General features: G+C 56.7%; 6 protein-coding genes across 6 annotated transcripts; 3 read left to right on the forward strand and 3 right to left on the reverse strand.

The window, feature by feature from the left end:
* Positions 1-109: 109 nt before the first annotated feature.
* Positions 110-943, reverse strand: IWZ02DRAFT_435837 (uncharacterized protein; the record flags this gene model as incomplete). The annotated part of the gene is made up of 2 exons (XM_066766480.1): positions 110-571; positions 626-943. The coding sequence occupies 2 exons, from the start codon at positions 941-943 to the stop codon at positions 110-112; spliced, it is 780 nt and encodes a 259-aa protein (XP_066619542.1).
* Positions 944-1,453: 510 nt separating this feature from the next.
* Positions 1,454-2,578, forward strand: IWZ02DRAFT_383605 (uncharacterized protein; the record flags this gene model as incomplete). Its single annotated transcript, XM_066765284.1, has 2 exons — positions 1,454-1,847; positions 1,890-2,578. The coding sequence occupies 2 exons, from the start codon at positions 1,454-1,456 to the stop codon at positions 2,576-2,578; spliced, it is 1,083 nt and encodes a 360-aa protein (XP_066619543.1).
* Positions 2,579-3,695: 1,117 nt separating this feature from the next.
* Positions 3,696-7,407, reverse strand: IWZ02DRAFT_65885 (uncharacterized protein). The gene is made up of 2 exons (XM_066771021.1): positions 6,961-7,407; positions 3,696-6,889 (listed from the first exon to the last, which is right to left on the reverse strand). The coding sequence occupies exons 1-2, from the start codon at positions 7,021-7,023 to the stop codon at positions 3,821-3,823; spliced, it is 3,132 nt and encodes a 1,043-aa protein (XP_066619544.1). The 5' UTR covers positions 7,024-7,407; the 3' UTR covers positions 3,696-3,820.
* Positions 6,960-8,294, forward strand: IWZ02DRAFT_65948 (uncharacterized protein). Its single transcript, XM_066771022.1, has 2 exons — positions 6,960-8,009; positions 8,242-8,294. Exon 1 carries the CDS (start codon positions 7,125-7,127, stop codon positions 7,968-7,970), a length of 846 nt encoding a protein of 281 aa, XP_066619545.1. The 5' UTR covers positions 6,960-7,124; the 3' UTR covers positions 7,971-8,009; positions 8,242-8,294.
* A 3,572-nt stretch (positions 8,295-11,866) lies between these two features.
* Positions 11,867-12,941, reverse strand: IWZ02DRAFT_66078 (uncharacterized protein). Its single transcript, XM_066771024.1, has 3 exons — positions 12,524-12,941; positions 12,263-12,443; positions 11,867-12,072 (listed from the first exon to the last, which is right to left on the reverse strand). Exons 1-3 carry the CDS (start codon positions 12,860-12,862, stop codon positions 11,981-11,983), a joined length of 612 nt encoding a protein of 203 aa, XP_066619546.1. The 5' UTR covers positions 12,863-12,941; the 3' UTR covers positions 11,867-11,980.
* Positions 12,942-13,705: 764 nt separating this feature from the next.
* On the forward strand, positions 13,706-15,713 carry IWZ02DRAFT_66092 (uncharacterized protein). Its single transcript, XM_066771025.1, has 5 exons — positions 13,706-13,839; positions 13,891-14,836; positions 14,883-15,212; positions 15,270-15,375; positions 15,425-15,713. Exons 1-5 carry the CDS (start codon positions 13,817-13,819, stop codon positions 15,529-15,531), a joined length of 1,512 nt encoding a protein of 503 aa, XP_066619547.1. The 5' UTR covers positions 13,706-13,816; the 3' UTR covers positions 15,532-15,713.
* The last annotated feature ends 2,614 nt before the right edge of the window (positions 15,714-18,327 follow it).

The following is an 18,327-nucleotide window of genomic DNA, read 5'->3' on the forward strand; positions in this document are numbered from 1 at the left end:
TTGCGACTAAAACCATCACCAGAGCCATTTTTCCACTCAGGGAAACCATCATTCTGAGACCAAATCGTTCAGCAAACTTCAAACCCCCACGGCAGCATCGGCTGTTCAATCATGTCCTTCGGATCCAGATTCCCCCGTTCCCGCCGTCAACCTCCCTGGGAGCCTTCCCTCGCAGGATAATCAGGCTTTTCATCAAGTCTGGCATGATCATGTGCTCGTTGCACTTATTAATCAGTCCCACGAGCCTCTGCTCGAACGTTGGCCCGCCATTCTTACCAACAGCTCCCAGAACACGCGGCTTTTCTGCGTCTCCAAAAATATTCGCGACTTCCTGAAACGCTTCAGTGTAGACATTACCTTTCATCTGGAAGTCCTTGCGGATCTCTCGCCCGATAGCGTCGCCGCAGGTCGCAATGAGCGCGCCGAGGTTTCCGAGGTTTGCGATCGCATTCATTCGGCATCCGAAGGTCGAGGGCTTAGACTTGATGGCCAGGACAAGTTTCTTGATCAAGGTTTTGATGAAGGACGACACATCTTTGGCAACGTCGTACTGACGACTCGTTTCAAGCGCCTATGTCGCGACCATTTTGGCCGCAATTCGCCGAATGCATTTGTTGAAGGTTACATCAAGGATTCCTCCGGATCTGCGAGCCTTTTCCGTGGCGTAGTTTTTCCAGAGGAAGTCTCGGAATGCTCGGTTTTGCAGAGCGTAGCTTGAGAGCTTCTCTCGAACTTGATAAGCAGACAGAACGCTGATTGCTTCACCCAGGGTTACGGAAGCCACTGGACGTGAAGATGCTGGACCAGAGCAGACAGGGTCTGCGGCATTCGGAGCATTGCCCAGTTTTCTGATGCAAGCCTGGGCGGCGAGAGTGTCCCGGTGTGTTCGCTTCACACTCAGAGCTGGTTTGGGCTCTGCGGACCTTGGGCGCTTGTTGGCCATTTGAAAAGATTGGCAGAGCTTTTGGACTGATGAATGGAGTTGAGACGCTTGAAAGTGACAGACGCCAATAGTGACAGATGCGGAGAGAAGACGCGTTCTTATTCACTTCTCAGGATAGACTCGACCGCGGCGGACGCGCAAAGCCAGTCGGCTACAAGCTTTTGGAGGCCAAGATAATTCTAATCCACTTCCAGTCGGCTAAAAGCTTTCGGCGGCCATGATCAACCGAAATCCACTCCAGCCGGCTACACGCTTCTCAGCCTTGTCAATGTGGAGACTCCAATGCAGCTGTGCATACATGCCGCAGCCAGCCACAAAGGCTTTGCAAGGCTGATCTTCTGCTCTGGCGCCTAGCATCAGTGTAACGCGCGCCAATTGTTTAAGACTAAATGTTCTTCAGTGCTTCCCACTCTTGCTGACAGTCCAGAATTATTCCCTGGTCGCGCAGGGGAAGCAGCATCGCGCGACTCAACAACACACATGTACAGCCGCCAGCAAGGTTAATCCGTCATGGACCAAATCACCAGCATCCAGCCCCCGTTCCCCCAATCCGACCAACTGGTCCCCGACCTGGACGCCCTCCTCACCACGCCCGCCAACACCTGGTCCGCCCTCCGTCTCCCCAGCCAACCACGCATTACGCTCTCGCCCGCCCCGCAACTCTGGAACTACCTAGCCTCAGAATTCCTCGCCGCGCCCCTCGAGCAGCTGGCGCCGCATTTGTGGCTCATGTCGACGCAGTCGAGCGCTAACATCTCGCCGCTGCACCGGCAGCGCGTCAAGCGGCGCGAGATCGTCCTGACCGAGGACCCGCGGCTGCATTTGGTGTGGCACGACGAGCGGATCTTCATCAAGCCACTGCCGCCGTATCTGCTGAGCGCGGCGTTCTGGGAGAGGGTGTTGTGTGAGCCTGGTGGTGGGCGTGGTGGTGACCGACAGACAGCAGCACCTGAATCATCATCACCACCACCACGACCGTCCAACCGCGACGAGCACGACCTCGCCCGCCGCCACCACCTCACCGCCCGCGCCGCCCTCGGCTTCCTCCGCACCTACACGCACCTCATCCGGCATCTCTCCGACTTCGAAATCGCCCAATCCACCCACCTCATCCCCTCCCACCCCTCCCTCACCTACACATCCTTCAGCACGCTCATCCAACACCTCACCCGCATCCCCGACGCCGCCGTTTCCCCGCGCTACGCCTACGGCGAATTGCGTCTGTCGCGTTTGAACGTGTACGCCAAAATATTTTTGAAGCGCTGGTACTATTTTCGCCTGCACCCGCAATACGGCAATTACCTTGCGCAGTTCTACGCGCCGATACTGTTCGTTTTTGGTGTGTTGAGTGTGGCGTTGGGGGCGATGCAGGTGGAGACGGCGACGGAGGGGTTGTTTGGCGATGGAGGGGGTGACTTGTGGGTCGCGTTTTGGCACTTTAGTCGCTGGTTCAGCGTGCTGAGCCTTGCGTTCGTTGCGGCGGTTGCGGCGGTGTTGGTGCTGTTGTTGGTGTGGCGGTTGTGGGCGGAGTGGAGTTTTGCGGTGAGGGAGCGGTGGAGGAGGAGGAGGGGGGAGAGGAGGAAAATGCGGAAAGAGGAAGACGATGAGGAGGAGCGGTTGGCGAAGGAGGTTTAGATTGACGGATCGAGATGTAGAGCTTTCACCACTACTACCACAATTAAGGGCCGAGCACACCTCAGCGATCCAAGAGCGGTAGAAGAAGAAGAAGAAGAAGAAGAAGAAGAAGAAGAAGAAGAAGAAGAAGAAGAAGAAGAAGAAAAAGGGGCAACCAAACGAACAAAGGCAAGAGGGAGGACAAAAAAGGGGGCTACAGAAAAGGTACAGAGCACAGATTCAGGACAACCTACCAACACCACCTACCCACCCGAGCAAAGAGACAAGACGAGATCGCGGTACAATGGAACGAATGCAACCTAGTATCTACCTACCTACATACCTACATACCTACATACATACCTACATACATACCTACATACCTACATACATACCTACATACATACCTACGCAATCAGATTCACACTTCACATGTCACAATCAGAGAGAGAGACGTATGTTCGTTTGAAAAACAAGTAAACAGAATGAAGACGACGGCCGTCTGTCTCTAAAGCTTTTGTCTTCTCTTCTGCATGGCAAATGCCTATAGATACAGACATGGGCAAAGTGGAGAAGCAAGAAGCGGCAGCTGGCGGCCAGCGCAGTAGTCAGCAGTCAGCAGTCAGCACCTCAGACCACACGACAAAGAGACAACGAGTGCGAGGCAAGGAAAGAAACAAATATCATCGCGTGCGCATGGTTGTTTGCAAATAGTGGAGAGGTCTGGGTATTGGTTTGTGCTCAATTCGAATTGTCCTCTTTACATTTCATCCGTTCGGTTCGTCGTAGCTTTGCATGCCTGCTTGCTTGCTACATCTCATCCGTCTTTCCTTCTCTTTCCATGTCCTACGCTCACCAGCATCAAAGCTAGCGAGGTGGTGGGCTGACCGGCTGGCTGACTGGTTGGCTGTTACAGCCCTTCCAATCCCACCGTGGTTCCACCCAAAAAGAAAGCCAGACCGATAAACGCCGTCAAATATCAAGCAAGCTCGCAGATCGCAAGCCAATCCCATTCCATCCCATTCCCTCTGATTCGTTCGTATTGGGTTTGTCCGAGCAGTTGCCGCCGAGCCCTCGTCTTGCCCGAGACAAGGACGACGACGGCAGGTTACATGGACAAGTGAGCGTATATGTAGACTACACTGTTCTTTCTTTCATCATCACAACATAGCAGAGAGGGGAAGCGGAAGAAAAAGAGGAAAAAAGAAAAAAAAGAAAAAAGAAAGAAAAAGGAGAAAAGAAGGAGACAATAATAGTAAACAATCATGAAAAGATCTTGGCGCCTTCGGGCTCGCCGTCACTCTGGCTAGCGTACCCAGCGTCGCCCTCGTCGCTCGTCGCCGTCTCGTGCATGCCGATCAGCGTCTTGCTGACCGTGACGCACGTCTGCACGATGCGGCCCTTGGTCTTAGTCGAGAGACCACTGCGGCGCCCGGCTTCGCGGCCGATCCAGACGCGCACCGAGCCCGCGACGCGCTCGAGGCCCTGGCGCGACTCGGCCAGCAGCGACTCGTCATCGGAAAAGGCGACGAGCACCTTGTACGCGGCGACAAAGGAGAGCAGCGTCAGGCACGCCTCGGGGAGAAACGTGTTGTTGACAACAAATGTCGAGCGCGTGCGCGCCTCATCCGACCCCGAGTGCATGTATTCCTTGGCCAGCGCAAGGCACTTGACGAGCGTCAGCGACTTGCGTACGTCGGCTGACATGGGGTCTTCATCGGCGACGTTCAAAAGCATGGCGCGAGGGGAAAGACGGTCTTTGAGGGCCGGAATGTGCGGCTGCGAGGGGAGGGCATCAAATGCCGCGATGATGCTAGCGTTGCGGTCCTTGGAGATGAGAATAGCGCGGGCAACGAGCGCGCGGACGTGGGAGAAGGAGTTGGACGGTGCAGTGCGAATCGCCAGGTCAAGGTCGGCCTTGACTGACTTGCCAGGGGCAGCAGCGATGTTGGACTCGAGGTACTGCACAAGCGCGCGGCTGAGCACATAGCTCGAGAACCAGGCCGCGAGGGCGTCCAAGGGCGAGGAAATGGCAAAATCCTCGACGACGCTGTCCATGGCCTCGTCAGGGTCGGTGTTCTGCGCACTAGGCTTGTTCCACGCCAGGTTGTAGGCTCGCTGCACGATCTTGTCGACCATGATATCATCGCACTGCAGCTCCAAAAGTGCAGCGAGATGCTCCGGAAGCTTCTCCGTGGGCTCGTCCTTGGAAGACCATGACTTGTGTAGGTTTCGTGCCTTGGACCAGCAGCTGCGGGCAATCTTGGCACTGATTTCATCAAACATGTACCATGATCCGTAGCCTGCATTTGCAACCTCCCAGAGCAGGACCCGGACGTGCATGGCCTTGAGCATCAGGCGAGCCGGCGTGTCCGGGAGCGTCCCTGACGCCATGATGGTCAGGACCAAGCGTCCTTTGTTAATCTCTGCATCACCACCGGTGAGCTGGGCGTCCAGGGCAATGTCCCACGCCTTGACTCGAGCGGCTTCGTGGTCTTTAGTGGTGCCCGTCAGATACGCGTAGCCGTCCCAGCCGACAATGTGCCGCAGACTGAGCTTCAACGCCTTGAGGCTGACAGCAGCAGCTTCGAGGAAAAAGTTGTGCCGAGGTACCCAAACAGTCTGGATTGCCGTCAACCACGCTTTGCGACGCACTTCGACGGGCGATGCAGGAGATGGCGCCGGGCTGAGCTTAATGGGCGCAGCCTTCTTCTTGGCCTTGGGCTTAAAGTCCAAGAGCGGCAGAACCAAATAGACGAAAGCCGCGAGAACAAGACATAGCTTGACCAAGGGCAACGACTTGTAGAGAACCGAAAGACCCGAGGTTGCGAATCTTGGCACAAACGCACCCCCGTAGCGACCGAGCAGATTGACGGGCAGAGCAAAGAGACCGCGGCCTTCGGGTTTTTCGCCCGAGGACTCGCGCTCCCTCCATCCTTCGACAACCATGAGGCCGGCGAGGGAGCCAACCATGAGCTTGTTCATCATCTGGTTTCCTCGGCGGTTCACCATCGGTTGCTGTTGGTTCACATTCGAGCGGCCTTGAGCAGTGGTGTACACTGGGTAACCGTTTGCTTGGCTGACGTAGTGATTTTGAGCCGCCATGGCTTGTTGAAGATTGGCGATGCTCTCGGGCACCGGAATCATGCCTTGAGCCTGAGTGACTGGCTGTCCTCGAGCAGCAGCGACAGCAAACGGATCTTCCTGATAACGCATCCCATCTGGAGTCGTCGCTGCTTGCGCCATTCCCATTGGACCGCTCATGGCAAACTTGTCGTACGACTCCAAGCGGGCTTTGAGGGCGTCGACCTCTTCGCTGAGACGCTTATTTCGCTTTTCCAAATGGCGAATGTACTCGGTAGCCTTGGACAAGACAGTGGCCTTGTTGAGCTTGTGAGCAGGCGTCAATCCTTCGAGATCCTCGGGGTCGTCGTCATCCTCGGCGCCAGTGCCGTTTGCCCTTGACATGACTCGCAGGCTGGGCACGCTATCGCGCAGGGCAGCAATCTTATCATTCAAATTGGTGCGATATCGCTTTTCAATCATGTTGTGTGCAGCCTTCTTCACCGGCGGTTGCTTTCCATTCTTCTGCTGGTCGCTGCTTTCATCCTCAGTTGAAGATTTGCGCTTCTTGGTAGGGCCAGAGAGGGGTTCTGGCGACGATTGATTCGATGAGGAGCTCGTTTTGGGATCTGTAACGGAGCTCGGGCTGTGCTGGAGACTCGGAGTCGACTGCGGCGGTGGAGGCGCACCGTTAAGTTGCATTTGCTGCTGGTCGAATGGTAGTGGCGAAAACAGGCCATCCTCGTTTTGCTGGAGGCGGTCATTTTCGGTCCACACCGGGTTCTCGCTATGTGATTGCGGGTTGACCGGCTGTCCTTGGTTGGACACGGGTGATCTATTTTGGTTGTCGAATTGGAATGCATGCGAATTCTCCATGCTCTGTCCAAATGTAAATTGGATGTTGGCGCCGCGGGCAGAGTCGGTGGGCATCGGTGGGGAGTCGGCTTGTTGGTTGAATGCGGGCGTCTTGACCTCGGCCTTAAGGTATTGGGGTGGGATAGGCCCTTCGGATTCCTTGGAGGGGTATTGGGATTGCGAGTGCGGATCCCATCGCATCCATTCCTCCCAGTTGGCCTGGTGGAAGGCGTCGGCAGACTGCAGCGACAGGTCGTCGGAGGTCGAGGCTAGCCAGGGGGCACGCATGGCGGTGCCAAAGGGGAACTCGGCGGACATGATTGGGTCCTCGAGCTTAGTGGGATCAACTGGGAAGTCTGGGTTGGCGGGTTCGTCTTCAGGACGAAAATCGTCGAATACGCAGTAGGGCCCAACCTGCAAAAGCCGGATCGGCGGTTAGCCGCGCCCACATACTTCTCCAAGACGCGTGGGCGCCAGGAACGTACGGCAACATTCTCGAGGGCCAGGGCATCGTCGAGGACGCCGCTGGGCTCGGCAGTATCCATCATGTCGGGGAGGGTTGCGGGGGGGAGGGGGGGCGTCGAGGCTGAAAGAAGTGGGATCAAAGAGAGAGAGGGTCTTACCAGAAAATGGCAATCAGGGTCACGGCATGACAAACGGCAGGCGGCAGCGGAGATGCGATACGGAGGGCCGGAGCTCTGTGGCAGAGTCAGCCTGCCTGGGTCAATGTCATACGGTTCGAGGAGGGTGCAGGCGCCGGGGGTGGGTGAGAGGAGCGCACTCACCAGGATTGGCGGTGCAAAATTGGTCGGGCGGAGTCGCAGCGCTGGTTTGGGCAGGGGATGAAGCGGGACAGAGTAGAAGTCGTATGATTGATGTGACGGGTCAGGCCACACTGCTCGGGATGCGCCGCCGAGGTCGCGGGATGTGTGCGACGACGCGATGCAGTGCAGTGCAGGGCAGAGGCGGCGGCGGCAGTGGAGCGGAGGGTCGAAGAATGTTGTTGACGTTGGTGTTTGGTCGCAGTAGTGGAGTGGAGAAGTGGTTGAGGTTGACGACGTCGCGACGTCGACTTTTGGCGCCGCCGACGACGGACGACGGACGACGGACGACGGACGACGGACTGCCGACCGACGGGACGACGAGAAACGACGACAAGGAATGGAGGGAACCTGGCCCCGGGCAGCCCAGCCCGCCCCCTTCAACTGCCGCCCGCGCCCTTGACTCGGTCACATCAACTCTCCTCACTTCTTCCTCTCCGCTCGCTCCTCCAGTCTGGTCTCTCCCTCAAGCCGCGGTCCCTGTCACTGCTGACCTCAGAAAACGTATCGTGTCGCAACTCCAATCGACGCCTTCAATGAAACAACAGACCACCAGGCCTCAGCCTCAAGAAAAACCACACACTGCTCCAATCGCTTGCCGCGCCCTGAACCCACCGCATGCGACCTGTGCGAGACTTCGAGTCCTCCATCCTTCAAAGGACGCCCTCGATTAAAGAAACATCGAGCCTGAATCATCGTACGACGTGGCGGCTGTAAGCGAGCCGGTCAATCTGGTCTGGACAGCTCCCTCTGCGACATCGAGATCTCACGGGGAACCGGGACGATCAATCCGACATGTCCTCCAGTTGACCGCTTGTGGGTCGTGCCCTGAAACTCCTTCACCCCCAACCGCCAACATCTTTGACAGACGACCACTTTCGTCCTGGCCGTCCATCATACGGCCGTCCTTCGGAAATAAATGCGCTCTCTGACGAGGCTCTGCAGCTCAAGTCCGAACCTCAGACTACTACGTCCGTAATCCCCAACGCAACCACGAGCGTCCAGACAAAACTAGGACTATCAGACGGCCTGCCGATTCGCGGGCACTCCTCCGCGCACATGGCCCAGCGGCAAAGAACCACCAGTGACTTCAGCAACCACTCCAGCGGAACCCAATGGGCAGGCGAACCTGTCCTCTAGATCCGTCGAGCGGCAGTTTTTCCTCCAATAAAGACGAGACAAGACGACCCTTCATCGGCCGATGCAGAATCAAATCTGCTGCCATATGACGTACCGCAAAGCGCGAAGCAATTTGGGCCTGCCTTTGTTGCGTGCGCGTCGGCCATGCCGACTGCTCGAAGCGAACCATCATCTCGATGTCCTGCTTCGAGCCAATCAAGCGCCGCGTCAGCACGGACTGGGACCGCACATTTGGGACGCCGCCATCCTCTCGACCGCAGGGCAACGGAGTTGGACCGGATGGTGGGGATGCAAAAAGCTGGTTTGGGTCTCCGTCCCTGGGAGCAGGCGCTGTGGTGGCAAGATGGCTTGATGGTGACTTGCATGCGCTCGCTGGAAGAGCAACCACGGCAGACAGATTGTGCAGAATCAGCAACAAGAGGCAACGGGAGGCCGGACAGAAGGAGGAATTCATCATATGACTGCTCACCCGAAAAGCAGTCCAGTCTCATCCAGCCTGTCAATCCAGTGGGAACCCATCTCGCCTCGCGCTTCCTCCAAACACGCACCACACTGCCCCGTTCCCTTCCCGCAACACCCCATCAATAAGAAACCCAAGCCGAAGTCACCTACCATCTCCATCCGTCGTCCCACCGGCGGCGTCCCGGACCGTCCGCCACCGGCCGCTCGGTCGGAATTCCCGGTCCACTCTCCCTCACTTGCCCCTGTCCGGTCCCGGCGCCGGCCTGCGGGAGCGGCATTCCGTGGCGCCATCCCGCTTCCCGCTTCCCCTTTCCTATCCGGTCATGCGTGGGCGGTGTTGGCAGGGCGGATGGGCGGGTGGAACCGCGCTGGCGGGGCGGACAGGCGGGCGAGCGGATGGATAGGTCGGTGGATAGAGAGCGGTGGGCGGTGGGCGGTGGGCGGTGAGAGGAGCAAGGGGCAGTAAGGAGTTGATGGTGCTTGCGTGGGAGGGACAAGGGGGTGTGGGCGGCGGTGTTCATCCAGCTTTCCCGGTAAGCCGCCGGGTTGGTGTCGAGATAGGTTGGTCAGGGGTAAGTGCATGCACGGCGATGAAGGGGCAGTGAAATGCTGCCCGACGACGAGGGCAAGCAGGCAGCGCAATGAGCCGAACGTCTAGGTAAGCGCCCGATAAGTGATGTAGTGGAGGAGAGAAGCAGCCCAGCAAGCAAGCAAGCAAGCAAGCAAGCAGGTAGGTCAGCACATCACATGGTAGCCATCCATCTACATGTAGATGCCAGAGGTAAGTCAGTCGTCAACGATAAGAATATCCCCACAAACAACCAGCCCTCTCTATACGCACAGTACAAGGAAGCCACTCAATCAACACACACACCACCCACCCAACACGGCAGTAACCATCCACCATCTCCAGCTCAACCCACCGTGCGTCCGCCCGCCCGCCCGCCCGCCAATCTCTCCTTCACACCTCAGGTCTCTCTCTCCCCTCACTTCATCATCATGGCCATCATCACTTTCTTCGTCTTCCATCTTCCGTCTTCCATTTTCCTTTTTCCGTCTTCCATTTTCCTTCTTCCGTCTTCCATCTTCCGTCGCTAGAAGCTGCCCGCCGCTCTGCCTCCACAACGCCGCGTGTGCGAGAGCGCCGCAAGCAAAGAAAAGCTGGCGCTTGGCGCAGATAGTAATTACCGTGCGAGAGGTAAGGAAGAAGGAAGGAAGGAAGGAAGGAAGGAAGGAAGGAGTAATATAGGGGAGGAGAAGGGACCGTTGATGTGAGAGGTGAGTGGAGGAGTGGAGTGGGGGCAGTGGGATGGGATGGGATGTGGCAGATTGGATGGATGGATGGATGGATGGATGGATGGATGGAGCACGGGGGACGGGGAGGAAGGTGGGAGGAAGGTGGGAGGGGGATGTGGTGATGTTCAACTCCATGTGTCGCTCTCGCCTATCCTGCGAAGGAGGTAGATGATGTGGAGGGATGAGGAAGGCTGGAGAGGGTAGTTATAGAAGGATGAAAATAGAAAAATATGATTCTTTTCCTCTTCTCTTTAAACTGTGATTGGAGCGAGGGATGCGGGATAATGGATAGTAAGATGGGAGGAAGATAAGACGCAGTGTAGAAACAAGAACCCATCCTAGCAGATTTACCGGCTTTTCTGCCTTCTGCTCTTAGTATATATCATTAAAAGGCTGGCCGGCCGGTCTAGGGGTTAATGGGCAGTCAGTTAATCACAGGCAAGGAACGACTCTGCACTAGTGAAGTGCTTTGCATGTTCTACACAGCTGCAGTGGTGCGATGCCAGCTCAATCTGCAGCTGCTGTCAATAGATGTGTAGCCTTCTCAACAGTCCTCCGCCGCAGTCTACACTCACTTATCAGACTTCTCCATCCCAAAGCGACGATAAGATAGCAAGGAGCGTGGCGAAGCAAGAGACGCAGTGAGCGCAGGTATCGAGCCGCAACTCCCTCACTCTCTCACTCCCTCACTCCCTCAACGGCCATGCCGGTTTCTCTTCGCCGTAGCCGCGCGGCATCGTGGGCCATTACGTTAGTTGTATCAAACCTATGCGCCACCACCACCACCACCACCACCACTAATAGACCAACCAAAAACACACCCTCAGCATCTCAAGGGAAGGAAATGTCATTTCTGCCGCGTGGTTGCGTCCCACAATAAATCAAGTCGAGCGCAGCACAGCACACATGTTGATCCATCTCGTCTCGTCTCGTCATAGACGAATCGACGCTGAGGTTTCGCCGTCTGTCCGACTCTGTTGAACGAGGCTCGTGCGTGGAATGAAGCAGCGCAGTGTTGTCAACACGATCGGAGGAAGAAGCGGAGGAAGAGGGAGAAGAAAAACGTGTGCGCGTTCTTGGCGATGATGAATGGCAGCGGTGGTTGGCGCAGGGGCTGAGGGGGGGAGGTAATGGACGTGCGTATCTCCTTGTAGGTAGGCTGGTAGCCAGCCAGTGCAGCGGAGTGTAGTGAAGCTAAGGTACGACGGCTACTCCCGTCCGTCCATCCGTCCGTCCGTCCGTCCGCCTGTCCGTCTGGCAGGGCGTCTGTCAGCCAGTCTGTCTGTGTGCATGCGAGGGGGTGGTGGACGCAGAGCAAGGTAGGATCACTCAAAACTGCACGCAGTCAGAGAGCCCGTGGATTCTGTCTAGGAGGGGACATGGAGGACGACGATGAAGGCCACCGGAACCTTTCCCATCCGCTACGCCGCGCGCGCGGATCACTCATTCAGTCAGTCAATACACAAACACACAGTCTCTCTGTGCATGCATGCGGCAGATTGACGGTGGACCGAGTGGGCTGCAGCGGTACGGATCATACAGGTGTAGTTGGCCGCCATCCCCGGATCTGATCTGCCTTGGCGATGAATGGAGATGTGGATGTGTAGTTGTCAAGGCGCTCGATCTGAGGCGCCGGTCAAGTAGACGGTGCATCGGCGGGGGGGCAGGCAGGCAGGCACGACCCTTCTTCTGCTTCGTGTTGCTGTGCCCTGCAGCAGCAGAAGAGAAAGAGAAGGGAGGGAGAGGGAAAACATCACCCCTGTTGTCTGGGGGGGTGTGTGTGCCCTTAACGCAGCCCGGATGGAAGGAACAGCAGAAGGAAACATGGCTGCCCGAAGCGGAAAGAGGTGGAGAATTTTTTTTTTTTTGGACTTGTTACTAAGGGAGTGAGTGAGTGAGTGACTGGACTGGACTGGACTGGACCCGATGCATTGGGTCAGCGTCTCTCTCGTCCGTCGCCGCCAGAGTGATTACTGAACCGCTTGCTCTTGCCTTTGCTGATGATGTGATGTGGTGAGGACGAGAGATAAAGAAATGGAAGGACACGGGGGAGACGGAGGGAGCGCACATAATGACATGATGAAACTGGGTGGCTCTGGCTGGACGAGCGACACACTGACTTCAGCGTTGACTCGCTGCGCCCCACGATCTACAGTCGTGCGTGAATCCTGCTCAAGCAGATGGCCGGCGTTGCGCCGTAGGTAGGTGCGTTGTTGGTCGCTCGTAAAGTCGCACCGAGATGTCCGCGTCTATCATCCGTCGACGTTGGTAGGGCTCGATGCAAGCGCGCACGCAATATGTATGTAAGAAAGAAACAGAAAAAGTCTACCCGTTGCCTGGTTGCTGGCCAGATCCGAGTCATGAAGTTGTCTGCCAGGCACAGACTATTGGAGGTCCATGGATGATGGATGGCAGGCCGAGACGCAGCCGGGCCAAGGGAACATAGAGCATGGGGTGAGCATGCCTGAAGTCTGGCAACTTTCCGACGAGGTCTCCGAGACTGGAGTAAAGTGTGCCTGGCGCCAAGAGCAGCGCCTCCTGATTGAGAGTCAGACATGGTGGGATTGAACAGATGGGATGATGCTGGGAGGACCGAGGGGCGCTTGGACCTGATCGGGAATCGGATCAAGTTTGCAATCAAGATTGGCCGTGGGGGCAGGGCAAGCATGTGCCTGGTCGGGCAGCGTGAGTTTAAATTTTTTTTTATTTTTTTTTCTTTCTTTCTTTCTTTCTTTCTTGCCCTGGGATTTTCGACACCCAGAGGCGCATGACGTCAGGGGCGTGTTGTTCATCCCGTCGTCTTGACAAGGAAAAAGGGTTCTCTGTTCAGGTGGCATGGCGTGGTGTGGTGGTTGCGGATACGGCGGATCGGTTCAGGTTTTGGAGCCCCAGACGAGATGAGATCTCATGGGAGGGCAATCTGAAACGCAATCGCCAGGACAAGAAGAGGGCGAGAATAAGGTTGGTTGGTTGGTTGGTTGCCTCTGGTACTTGCATAGGGAATGCTGCCAAAAAAGGAGTGCATCGAAGGGAGGATGATGGTAATGACAACAATAATCAGATCCAACCGTCAGCTTGATGCAGTGCAGCCATGGCAGATCCAGTGGCACAAACGACACACGTGTCGCTTGAAAGATGAAGCATCATGTTCCGCCGCACTGGACTGGACTGGACTGGACTCGACTCGACTGGACTCGACTCGACTCGACTCGACTCGACCGACGGGGGGCGTTCCAGCCCAGCAGAGGGCATGGCAGTTGGTTTGCTCCGCTGCCATCTCCCGATCCCATCTGTCGCTGCTCATCTCATCGAGCTGATTATCCCCGTCCGTTCCCGTTCCCCTCTGCTCGCTCAGATAAAAATTGCTTGCTTTGCGTCGCTCCCCATTCTGGGCCCTGATCACGGGACTTGCTCTCTGCTCTCTACTGTCTACTGCTCTCTACTACTCTACTACTCTTCCACTGCCACCTTATCTCACGCTCGACCTCTCTCCACGCTGCTCCGTCTCGCCCCCCTCGCCCTCGCCCCGCCCAGGCAGCGCGGCCATCACATCAGCGTCTTTTCGTTGTTGCACTCTGCGGGTCGCGACAGCTAGCCTCGGTGCACCACACCCACCAAGCCAATGGACACTACCGCCCGCAAGACGTACGTTCGTTGTTTGCACCCCCGCTTGATTCGCCTCTGACCAAGCCGCAGCGGCCTCTTGCCTTCGATTGCTCAAATGGACAGCGACAAGGCCCGGCGCGACGACGCCGACTTTCATCGAAAACACTCGGTTGCCGCCATGGTCAGCCCGTCGTCGCCGTATACGCACCCGCCGCCGCCGCCCTACGCTCGTCACCCTCCAAATGCCTCTGCTCCTCCACCCAGCCTGGCAGGCCTCGTCTCGCCCCCCGACTCGCGCCGCACCTCTGGCGACGAGCAGGAACAAAAGCTCGCCCCCGTCAGGCAATCTCTGCCTTCCATCCACGAGGCCTTGGGATCTGACCAGCCCATGGCTTATCCGCACACCTCGGCCCCGCCGCCTGCCTCTCACTACTACCCTCCACCACCGCCCTCCATCACATCCCACCACGACTCTGGACGACGACCCTTTCAAGAACCGCCCGCTCACTATGTTCCTCCGCCTCCCCCGCCCCCACCTCGAAGCCCGTTTATGAAACCCCCGCAACCGTCATACTCGGCTCCGTTCCAGGAACCGCCGCGGCCAACCTTGCCAACCTCTCAAAATCCAAGCCTCCCAACTCTCCATCCACTGCGCACCGAACCGTCGCCGGTAAACGGCTCTAGACCGCCCGTGAACCACCATTATCAGCCTCTCGCTCCCTACGACCAAAACCCTCCAACCTCCGGTCCCCTCCAACAACAACCATTTGGCTACACTACGTACTCCGCGTCATATCCCTACTCTGCTCCCCCACCGCCTCCGCCTCCCCCGAACCATGGCGCACCTACCTACCCCGCCCCAGGACCCGGCTACTCGGCTCCTCCCACCTACCCGCCAACCTGGAGATCTGACGGCGCTGAAGTGAGGCGAGCCGAGGAGAGTAAAAGAACAGGACGCAACGCTGGGCCGGCCATGTTTGGCGAGTCAGTCAAGAGGCATTTGGACAATTTTGATTTCGAGGCATCACTAAACGAAGTGGGTGTTTGAAAACATATGAGCCAAACATGACTGACAGACGTAGATTGCCGAGGGCACCGGACGGTTGAACGAATTCTTAAGAGTTTACGGCCAGCGCGCTCACCAGGCCCAACGAACAGGGCCCGTGCCTGGATCAACGCCACCTATTCGGGAGGTCGATGACATGATGAAGCAAGGTCATCGCATCGTCGACTCGTTGGTGCGCATCCGCGAAGTGGTGATCACCACACAACAAAATCAGGTACCAGAACAGCCGCAGGATCCACGATTTAAGACGACAAATGGCTATGACGCAGAAGAGTCGAGTCAATTTGGGGAGGATACCAAGGGTGGCGGGGGCTTTGCGGGCGGCGATTCCAAGAAACGCAGAGGCGTACGTTTTTTCTGAAACCGGAGTAATATCGTGGGTCGATGCTGACTTGTTTTGCAGCGAGCTGCGCCTCCAGGTCGATGCCACAGCTGTAATCGAGCGGAAACTCCAGAGTGGCGGAGGGGTCCAGATGGTGCACGCACCTTGTGCAACGCCTGCGGCCTGCGTCAGTGTCCCCATCAAGCCAAATGACGACAACAACTAACGCCCGGCAGACTACGCCAAGCTCACACGCAAAATGGGTGCCAACGCCAGCAAGGCGCCTATTGGCAGCTCCAATCTACGACCCAAATCACTAGGACCTGGATCGCCCCCGGCATAGAGCAAGCCTTGGTCGTGGTTTGCCAGGACGGGAATGCTTTCGGAGGCGTCGCCGCAGATCCAGCGGCACGGAAGCCCAAATTTTGTCTTTTCTCTCCGTGGCCCCCCCCCCCCCCCCCACCGCGCCGAGTGGGAGGGAAGAGCTATTTTGCGCGCGCATGCGCGCGCGCGTCCGGGGGAACCCTCGTCGGTTGGTGCGCTCCCGGCAACTTGACGCTGCCGCTTCCCAAGAGCGTAGCCCTTGACGAGATTGCGCCGTTGCACCAAATCTTGTCGCACGCCCCCGTACTGTCTCCACCGCACGCTGGCGGATGCCAAAACGGAACTGCCCTGCAGACGGCCAGCGGCCGCTTCGGGTGTGCAGATGAGGCAAGCAAGCGATTGTGCGTCATGGGCTGCACAGTCGCCACCCAACGCCCGTAACACTCGAAGGCAGCAGCAGCAACGTGCGCGGCTATATTTGCGCGTCGCTCGTTGCTGCGCGCCGCCACCAATTCTCCTGCATGTCATGCTCTCGGTCATCATAATTTCGAACGCCTTTTGCGCCAGGCTCGGCAGTAACGATGGCCTTGCTGCCGCCCGCTGCCGTTGCAAGCTCCGAGCTTCGAGCCGCCACTTGGCAGCAGAGTTGCGTCGAAGGTAGTGAGTGAATGAACTGCGTCTAGGGTGAGCTGCCGCGTGCAGATGCAGAACAGCGACGAACAGTGAAGCGAATCGAAAGTTTCGCTTGCGCATTCTGTTTGGGTTGCATGAAGTTCTCTACTACTACCGCTTTCCCCAAAAAGTTTGTATGCAGTGGGATGGGATGAGATGGGCGACCTAGGAGCACTGGGATTTGGAATTTAGGGGTTTAGGGACGTGGGAGTACATGGTCAAGGAAACGCAACGGTTTAGACGGGGTTGTTGGCAAGGCTGTCCTTGTCTTCTCACCCACCTACCACCGTCCACCTTGAGACGTTACAGCATTGAATCTGCTCACTCGCTCGCTCACACTGTTACATCATTGTAGATACCCCCCCTTCACTTAGTGATTTAGCTAGCTAGCTAGTTAGCCAGCCAGCCAATTGCTTATTATGCACGGACACACGTCTAGTTCATGCTACAAAGACATCACAGATTAAATCTATTGAAACTTTGTGGCGAGATGGATTTAAGCATCTCATCTCATCTCACGTTAGCTACCGTGCGCTTGCTTCGCTATCGGTCTCGCTTCTTGTTACCGTTTTTGACGGTATAGTTGAGTTTACTTAGTCGCTTACATAGTTAAGGCGCCTGGGTGGGTAGGCAGGTAGGTAGGTAGGTAGGTAGGTAGTCATCTTTTCTTCCCTTCTCCTCTTTCTCCATCATCTTATCTCCCTAGACTCATCTTTTTCCTTTTCTTGAAATTAGAATGCTAGGGCCTAATTAACTATTAGACTATCTAACTGATAGATGTTCCTTCTTTTCTCTCTATGTACCTAGTGCTGTGGTCTTTTAATCATGATGCTTGTTAATCATGATGCTTGTTGGTTGATTAATGGAAGTGAGATACTTACCTTTCTACCTACCTACCTACCCACGTACCTTGGCGAGCTCCGCCATCTGACACGAAGAGAGAGTAGCGGCTGATGAGAACACGCAAGACACGGTGGAGCAGTCGGATGAGCATCGATGTCTCCACGATTTTCTTTTTCTTTTATTTATTTATTTAAAAATTTCTTTTTTTTTTTTTTAGGGTTTTTCTTTTGTTTTGTTCTTGGTTCAGTGAGATGCGGTGGAAGTGACGTCCAGTAACTAACAGTCTAACTAGCCAGCCGGCCTGCCCCGCCCCGCCCTGCCCTGCCTACAGAACGGTACCCAGCTTTGTAGCTAGGCACTAGCCATGCAGCAAACGCAGCGACCTACCTACCATGAACCTACCAACGCTCAACCGCCGCCGCCGCCGCCGACACGTGGACTAGTGGGAACGTCGGATCCGACGGACGGACGGACGGTGACGGGCCCGGGCCCGGGCCGTCGACGGCGGCGGCGGGACCGGCCCGGGTTTTCACACTCATTGGTCACGTCTACGCGTCCACATCCGGTACGTCTACGATGAAGGAATGGACGGCCACATGGCTACGGGTAGTCTGCTGATTATTGCGGTAGGTGATGCTTGCCGAATAGACGGCAACCTCGACAATGAAGACGTTGACGAAATGAGATGAGATGAGATGGATGAGGATTACCTTTCGGGGCGGGTTGAGGAGGTAGGTAGGAGGGCACAGGGTACGGACGGAGTGCCTAGGGCGCGCGCGCGGTGTTTGGCCTGGTGCGTTTGCCGAGAAGGCCGGGTGTCGGTGTGGGGGAGTTGGGAGGGCGGACGGTCGCGCGGGCGCGTGTCAGATGCGCCCATCCATGCTACATAGTAAGGTAAGGTACCTACATGCGTACAGTAGAGATGGGTAGGAGAGATTAGGAACGAAGGATGGATGGATGGATGGATGGATTGACGGAAGCGAGACCGAGACCTTCTCCTCTCTCCCTGCATCATGTTGCCCCCGTCTCGCCTAAAGTATCCGCTTTGGGCATGGTTCAGATCTGGGTTGCGGATCGCTGGGGTGCATGAATCTTGGTTCGTCGCGCAGCAAAAGACATATGAATCTGGTGGCACTGCTGGGCTGCGACGCGACTTTGTTTTTGGTTGGTTGGTTGGTTGGCTGGTTGGCTGGCTGTGGAGCTAGTGACGCGACACAGATTGGACGACACGAGTGCACGACACGACACGACACGAATCGATTACCCCCTCCCCCACCCCCCACCACCACCTATAGCGATA

Source organism: Phyllosticta citriasiana, assembly GCF_038021145.1.
Source record: "Phyllosticta citriasiana strain CBS 120426 chromosome Unknown IWZ02scaffold_13, whole genome shotgun sequence".
In the NCBI taxonomy this organism is placed as follows: Eukaryota; Fungi; Ascomycota; class Dothideomycetes; order Botryosphaeriales; family Phyllostictaceae; genus Phyllosticta; species Phyllosticta citriasiana.

Bases quoted from the DNA above. Each gene is read 5' to 3' on its own strand.
- IWZ02DRAFT_65948 (XM_066771022.1), top strand. From the start codon at position 7,125: ATGACAAACGGCAGGCGGCAGCGGAGATGCGATACGGAGGGCCGGAGC.
- IWZ02DRAFT_66092 (XM_066771025.1), top strand. From the start codon at position 13,817: ATGGACACTACCGCCCGCAAGAC. The intron at 13,840-13,890 runs GTACGTTCGTTG...ACCAAGCCGCAG, and splicing joins GACACTACCGCCCGCAAGAC to CGGCCTCTTGCCTTCGATTG. The intron at 15,213-15,269 runs GTACGTTTTTTC...CTTGTTTTGCAG, and splicing joins ATTCCAAGAAACGCAGAGGC to CGAGCTGCGCCTCCAGGTCG.
- IWZ02DRAFT_65885 (XM_066771021.1), bottom strand. From the start codon at position 7,023: ATGATGGATACTGCCGAGCCCAGCGGCGTCCTCGACGATGCCCTGGCC. The intron at 6,890-6,960 runs GTACGTTCCTGG...CGGCTTTTGCAG, and splicing joins TGGCCCTCGAGAATGTTGCC to GTTGGGCCCTACTGCGTATT.
- IWZ02DRAFT_66078 (XM_066771024.1), bottom strand. From the start codon at position 12,862: ATGCTTGCCCTGCCCCCACGGCCAATCTTGATTGCAAACTTGATCCGA. The intron at 12,444-12,523 runs GTAGACTTTTTC...GACGGATGATAG, and splicing joins GGCCAGCAACCAGGCAACGG to ACGCGGACATCTCGGTGCGA. The intron at 12,073-12,262 runs GTGCGCTCCCTC...TCACTCCCTTAG, and splicing joins CAGTTTCATCATGTCATTAT to TAACAAGTCCAAAAAAAAAA.